The following is a 7,429-nucleotide window of genomic DNA, read 5'->3' as shown; positions in this document are numbered from 1 at the left end:
GTCAGGATTGGTGGACGATTTATCAACAATCTGCGTTATGCAGATGACACAACCCTGCTTGCTGAAACTGAGGAGGACCTGAAGCGCCTGCTGCAGAATGTCAAGGACTGCAGCCTACAATATGGATTGAGGCTCAATGTCAAGATTCTTCTCAATATTATCCATAATTTATATTATGATCCACACAGTCAAATGTCCTTGTCTAGTCAACAAAATACAAGTAAAATATCTTCCTGGTATTCTCTGTTTTTAGTCAAGATCTATCTGACATTAACAATTATATTCCCCTGTTTCATAGTCTCATCTAAATCCAGCTTGAATTTCTAGAATTACTCTGTCAATGTACTGGTCTAGCTGTACTTGCATATGTTATTAATGACATTGTTTAATAATTTCTGAACTCTTGCTAAATATCTTACTTTGGAACAAAAAAAATATAGATCTTTTGCAGTTGGTTGGCCAGGAAGTGGTTTTTTAAATTTCTTGATATAAATGAGTGAGCACATCCAGGCCTGCATGTTTGTTGAACCACCTCAACTAGTGTTCTCTGAATTCCTAACAATTTCTTTTTACCAAAGTAGTAAGTACTTGTTAATGCTAAACATTATTATTATTCTCTGTATATCTTTCTTCCCCATAAGACTGTAAAGTCCTTGTGAACAAGAATTCTGCCCTTAATATCTGTGTCACTTAATCTTTTGAGTCTCAATTTTTCATGTAAAATGGATATGCTATTTATCATATTACAAATTATGACTAACATTGAAAAGAATAAGAGTCCCAGACCACTTAATTGTGTTCAAGCAAAATCTATACCTGGACCAAGAGGCTATTGTGCAAACAGAGCAAGGAAACACTGCATGGTTTAAAATTAAGGAAGGGGTGTGTCAGGGCTATATCCTTGTTCCCTTCCAATTTGATCTGTATGCTGAGCAAATTATTCGAGAAGTAAACTCTATAAAGAAGAATGTAGGTAGCATCAAAATTGGAGGAAGATTCATCAACAGCCTGCATTATGCAGATGACACAACCTTGCTTGCTCAAAGTGAGGAAGACCTGAAGCACTTGCTGTAAAGAATACAGCATTTGGTACAGATCACATCTTAACATCAAGAAAATAAAATCCTCACCACTGAATTAACACACATCAGGATAGATGGAGAAGAGACTAAAATTTTCAACAATTTCATCTTACTTGGATCCAAAATCAACACCCTTGGTACTAGTGGTCAGGAGATCAGAAGATGTATTTCACTGGGAAAGTTTGTAGTCAGATATTTCTCCAAGTTTTTGAGGAGCAATGATTAACAGTTTGAAGACTAAAGTGCGCTTAATTCAGGCCATGGTCTTTTCAATCACTTGCTATGCCTCTGAGAGCTGGATAATGAATAAAGATGACAGAAGAATTGATACTTTGAGGTGTGGTGTTGGAGAAGAGTTCTGAATAGCCCATGGACTGCCAAAAGAATAAACAGGTATGTCTTGGATAAAGTATAGCCAGAGTGCTCCTTGGAGGCAAAGATGACAAAGCTTCATCTCACATACTTCAAGCATGTGGTTAGGAGAGGATATACCTTGGAGAGGGACATCATGCTTGGACAGGTGGAAGGACAGCAAAAGAGAGGAAGACCCTCAACCAGATGGACACAGTGACTGCAGCAATGGCTCAAGTATGTCAGCAGAGTTGTACCCAAACAAGACAACATATCTAAATTACTTTGCACATAAAAACAAGACAAAATACTTGGCACAGTGCTCTGTATAAATATGTAAACAATGGTATTTTTTTAAACTTTTGTTTCCTTTAATAACAAGCACAGATAATAGTTCTGATTTGGATTTCCAGCACACCACCACTTTTAACTTGTTCCTAAGGTTGCTATAAGTAGCAGTCAACTCAAAAGCATCCAACAACCCCTTCTACTTGGACAAATTTGTGTTAGTAACTAAACATGTTTCCTCATCTCCAGGAAGGGCAATAAAACATATAATAAATAAATCCCACTGCCACTGATTTGATTACAACTCACAGCAACCCTAGGAGCTGTTGGCACTGTGGTGAAGGCATTCCACTTCTAACCATAAGGTCCGTAGTTTGAACCAGCCATTAGGAAGAAAGATGTGGCTGCCAGTAGGCTTCTGTAAAGTTTTACAGCTGTGGAAACCCTACGGGGAAGTTCCATTCTGCCCTATAAAGTTGAATAATGAATATGAAGTAATTCTTACACTATCTTGTATCCACTCCTTCTCTTATTCCCCTATCCCCAGTCACTGGTTCTAGGCAGATGAGTGGCCTAACAACTTGGCAAGCATGGTAGAAGCAAACCCTGGGGTTGGCATCCCCCAAATGTGATTATGCACCACCGCCCACTACTTCTGCCTCTTCACACTTACCACTTCCACTTGCTGTGACCTCCAGAAGAGTCCACTCAATTAAATTCCTCAGGACAAACGTCCCACCTTCTTCCCAGAACCTGACAGCCTGCTCCATCCAGCCCTCCACAGCTCGCTCCCTCTTTCCCTGCCCAATTTTCTTCCCAGCCTCCCCAGATCTTGTTTTCCATCTTCTTTAAACCCCAATCTCTCTCGTCTCTGAGTTCCCAAACCTGTTCCTTTTTCTATCCCCTACTTTAAATCCATCACCTGCAAGTCAAAAGTCGAAGTAGGGAGCTCTCGTGGCCCAGTGGCAGGAAGCTGCACTGCAATACCGAAGGCACACGGTACAAATCCACCAAATGCTCTGTTGGAGAAGGAGGGGCAAACTCCTCCTGTACTAGTCAGATACAATTTGACTGTACACACATAAAAAATAATAAAATAAAATAAATCTTAAAAAAAAAAGTCAAAGTCACTGCCGTGGAATTCTGACTCAGGACTGAGCAGAACTGTTTCATAAGGTTCCCAAGGCTGCCCATCTTTACCGAAACAGCCTGCCGCCACAGCTTTCCATCAGAGTGATAGATTCGAACTCTTGACCTTTAGGTTAGCATTCTAGCACTTAGTCACTGCGCCATCAGGGATCCTTCTATTTCCCCTGTTCCCCCATAATTCCCTCCACCACTCCAGGCCCCAAACGTCCTTCCTCAGTGTGCCACCTCCTACTTGTATTTTCCGCTTCTTCGGCTCCGCTGCGTCCAGCCAGACGCCGCAGGTCTCCTCCTTGGGTCCTCTCCGCCTCATGGCCGCGGAGACTAAGTCAACTAGGAACCAAGCTCCAAATGCAGACACCTCAGGGAAGGATCATAGCAGAACACACGCCCGCTTTCGGATCCCGCGCCAACGCTTGGGGCGGAGCGACGTCGCGGCGTCCAAGCGCAGGCCCCGCCCTGCCGTCCGCCCCGCCCCTTGTCCCGCCCCGGCAGCGAGCCCCGCCCCCCAACTCCGGCCAAACAACCGTGCCCACTGACTGCCTGCGCTTTGTAAAGCTTAGGGAGCATATTTCCATTTTAGTAAGATGTCGCGGTTATTTTTCATCTTTTCAATTGTAGATCATAGTCCAGAAACTATGCTATGTGGAAGTTTCTGAGATTGTGCAAATAATTTATATTTTCTTATTTTTATTGAGTTGCCGTTTCTTACTGTAAATTTAATAAATACGCAGAAGATCAGATCTTTTCTGAGCATAGAACCTTCATCCCAAAAAGGAAAAGGCAGAGTTGAAGCTCAAGTCTGCTAACTCTAAAACCGAAGTCTTGAATACTACCCTAAATGGATATATTCTAAGGCAAGCATAAGGTTCCCAGACATTTAGCAGTAGAGTAGGTAATTCTTTAGGTTTTTTCCTTGTATTCCCCCACTGCTTTCTAGCTGGTTCCGACTCCTAGCGACCCTACATTAGCTTTTCAAGGCTGTAAAATCATACTGGGAGGAGACTACTTCTCTTTCTCCTGCAAAGCCAGGTAGAACCTGGTGGATTAGAACTCAGTTCTAAACATTAGAGATGCTTAGCCTTTGGGTCAGCAGTGCTATTTGCTAGGGACTGTGCCACAAGAGCTCCTTTTTAAAAATGACATTTAATTTCCTTCATTGTACATTTTTTAAGATGTCCTAGTGGAGCAGCTGGCTACTGTGTTGTGATTCTAACATAAAGGTCAGTGGTTGGAATCCACAAGCTGCCCTTCAGAGGGCAGTCTCTCCCTGAAACATTTACAACCTCAGTGCTGAGTCTGAGTCAGCTTGATGGTATAGGTGCTGTGGAGTGAAGCACAACTCACAGTGACCCTGGGAACAGTGGATTTGAACCCAGCCCTATCCTGTGCCATTCTCACTATCTCGGATACACTAGAGCCCACCATTCAGTCCCTGTGTCAATCCAACTTTCCAAGCATGATGTTCTTTTTCCAAGGACTGGCCTCTCATAACAACATACTCAAAAAGTATGAGAAATAAAGTTTTGCTACCCCCACCTCCAAGAAGCATTATGGCTATTCCTTTTAGGCTGTTACAAATCTTACTGAGTAAAACTATCTCCCTACCCTGTCCCCAGTAAAAGTATGCAAGGCTCTGATTCCACCCCTAAGCAAGGATAAAACAGGAACTATCACACACTCCACCCACACCCAAGAGGTCCCAACTTCCTCCAGGGAAACCTCCTCCCACATTGACCAGGGCTCAAAGAGAACCATCTCCAAAGAGAGAGCTAGACAGAGAGAGAGGGACAGAGGGAGGGCGGAAGGAAAGAAGGAAAAGGAGAGGGAGATAGAGGAAGGAGGGGAGAGAGGGAGAGAAACACACCCAGAAGCAGCTGAGGCCAATTTAGCCTTCATCCTGCTTTCACCAAAGTGCACATTTAAAATAAAGTATATTTGAGGGAAAAATAAAAATCAAACAAAACAGAGGCAGTTGCTATCACAGTCACTTTATTCCATCCAAGACATATTAAAATTCCAGGCCACCCGTAGCCTCTGTGTACCGAACTCCTTTTCCACTTGTGGGCCTTTACAAAGACTTTTTCCTCCTGCCTGGAACGTCCTTCCTTTAGTCTAACTGCAACTCCTACTCCTCCTTCCCAGCTCAAGGGCCCTAGGGGTCCAAGGTAATTACAATTTATTAAGGCCTTGGTCTTCTCGCATTGATTCCTAGGGCTCCCACCTGTGGCCACTAAATAAATCACTGAATTGTGACAAAAGGAATGAGGAGAGAAGCTGGGAGCATCAGATGTGTGGGACAAAGTGGGCCAGAGTTAACAGTTGGGACTTAACATCAAGGAGGGTGACGAAGACTCCATTTAGGTCCGGCACACTCTTCTGTGTAGCTCCAACACCCCAGATCAGGTTCCAGGAACAGATAATTTGATCCTGTATTCATCCTGTCCCCAGAGACCAATGAAATCTGTGTCAAGGGGCTAATGAGGCCTCCCCTACCTCTCATATCAAACTTGTTTGCACCTAAATTTCACTTTCTCTCCTCCCAGATAATGTAAAAGGAGTCCAAATTTGGGTCCTGGGTCCAAGTGAGCCCCCAGCCTTACCCCTAATGAGAAGTAATAGAAGAAATAGCCAAAGTAGTCCACACCTTTTATGTCTTTCTCTTTTCCAGGGCAGGGAGCTGGGGTAGGGGTAGCTCCCAGCTGATCCCCAAACCCAAGGATTGGCCAGTACTGCTCTTGGTTGCTGAGAGGTGCACAGAGTCTCCATGAGCCAAACACAACTTTACCAGGACTTGTTCACATCTGGAGCCAAGTCCGGGCCCCTGCACCCTTGCACCTCCCTCCCTGGCAGCTCCCACCACCCTTACTTGGCCTTCTGCTTGAGTTTGCACCGCACCAGCTGACTCAGGAGGAACGCAGTGAGGACACTGCTGCCCACAGTGAGCAGGAAGAGGCCACAGAAGTTGTGGGGCCAGCGAGTGTGCAGAGGCTCATAGATGGGTCGCCGAGCCTCATAGTCCAGACCCACAGCCTCCAGCTGAGCCATTGTGCACAGCACCAAGAAGACGTGGAAGATCTGGTGGCCCTGTCCAAAGATGTGGCAGCTACCGGGGAACCAACGCTCGGGCATGCAGGCTGAGAAGAAAGCAGCGGCCAACAGGAAGAAGATCACCTGGCACTTGTGGTAGAGAAGAGCAGGGTCATCTGAGGCAAGATTGGGCGACATCAAGATACGGTGTGCCACAGGACTGATGTCCAGGGCATAGGCCAGTGCAGAGGGCATCTCCTGGCAAGTGCGGCCCAGCAGACCTGGCTTCTGGCTGTATTTGCTGTAGCAGGAACCGATGCAGGAAAGCCAGGCAAGAAAGGCAGCCAGGGGCAAGAAAACAGCCTGCACCTGGGCATGCCAGGCAGGCTCAATGGCATAGTAGAAGTGAGCCAAGGCACTGCCAAACTGGTACACGGCCACACCTACGTAGTCCAGGAAGAAGAAGCTGTAATGCCAGAACTCGGACTTCGCCTGCAGAAGGTGAGCCAAGGCACTGAAGGAGAGGTAGGTGAAGGATGCAAAGACGATGATGAAGAGAGGCAGGGCGTGCGGGTCTCCCCAGAAGTCCACAGTGGCCACAAAGATGGCCAGGCGCAGCAGTAGCACCAGGGCCGCCAGGAGGTGAGTCCACACATTCACTGCCTCATTGTGCTGCTGGAACAACGTACGAAAGTAGAAGCGCCAAGTCTGGTGCAGCGGCCGGTAGCCCACGTAGATGTATGGCTTCCAGAAGAGGGGCGGCACCTCAGCTCGGTCCACGGTGAAGACAGGCTCTGGCTGCATGGATGGCCGAGACTCGGGGCCAACCTGCCGCAAGCCAGGCAGAAAGTGGCTCAACTTCTGAGCCATCGCTGTGGCCATTGCTGTGGGCCTGGGAAGGGAGCTGGGGAGAGAAGGCAGGTAGTCAGTAGAGTAAAGCAGCTGCCAGACAGGACTTGATGCCCTTCTCCCCTAATCCCTGCACTGGATCTAAGAGAAGGGAGTTCGGCACTGACCATTGGAATGAGGATTTCAGTTGTTTTTATTCCCTAATGCACTCCAGGTGCCTGGAACAGTACCTGGCTAGTAAATCCTCAATAAATGATTGTGGAAGACATTAATTATGATCACCTCCCATACCAGGCTAGAGAGGCACTCTCTTCATTGGGCACCCTGCTTCAGTCACTCCAATTCCAGTCAAGGCTTCACATAGACCCTAAAGCATAGATCTGGACATGTGAGAGGTTGGCAGGCTCTCCTACATCAAGTTCATGTCACCATTAAGACTCCGTTGTTAATGTTTAGTCCCTTAAGAATAGGCAGGGCCTCCCACTAACTCTCCACTACACTTCATCCCTGCTACTCTTCCGAACCAGCCACCAAACCCCTAGGCCTGCCAATTCACATGATAATTGTTGTTGTTATGTGCCATCGAGTCGCTTGCAACTCTATGTACAACAGCCCTAAATTCTGCTCTGTCTCTGTCCTGTGCCAATCGCACTGTCTCCGATACACCCATCCCAATTACCCCA

General features: G+C 46.3%; 2 protein-coding genes across 2 annotated transcripts in view; both read right to left on the bottom strand.

The window, feature by feature from the left end:
* AUNIP (aurora kinase A and ninein interacting protein) overlaps positions 1-3,180 on the bottom strand; it is a 33,099-nt gene extending 29,919 nt beyond the window's left edge. Inside the window, 1 exon segment of the mRNA XM_006883648.1 lies at positions 3,103-3,180. Coding sequence (XP_006883710.1) covers positions 3,103-3,180 — 78 coding nt within the window.
* Positions 3,181-5,637: 2,457 nt separating this feature from the next.
* PAQR7 (progestin and adipoQ receptor family member VII) lies at positions 5,638-6,806 on the bottom strand. Its single transcript, XM_006883501.1, has one exon. It carries the CDS (start codon positions 6,777-6,779, stop codon positions 5,733-5,735), a length of 1,047 nt encoding a protein of 348 aa, XP_006883563.1. The 5' UTR covers positions 6,780-6,806; the 3' UTR covers positions 5,638-5,732.
* Positions 6,807-7,429: the final 623 nt, after the last annotated feature.

The sequence above is a fragment of the Elephantulus edwardii genome, unplaced genomic scaffold, assembly GCF_000299155.1.
Source record: "Elephantulus edwardii isolate Elephantulus edwardi_28Jun2011 unplaced genomic scaffold, EleEdw1.0 scaffold00028, whole genome shotgun sequence".
Taxonomy (NCBI): domain Eukaryota; kingdom Metazoa; phylum Chordata; class Mammalia; order Macroscelidea; family Macroscelididae; genus Elephantulus; species Elephantulus edwardii.
This window is presented reverse-complemented; position numbering and strand designations above follow the sequence as displayed.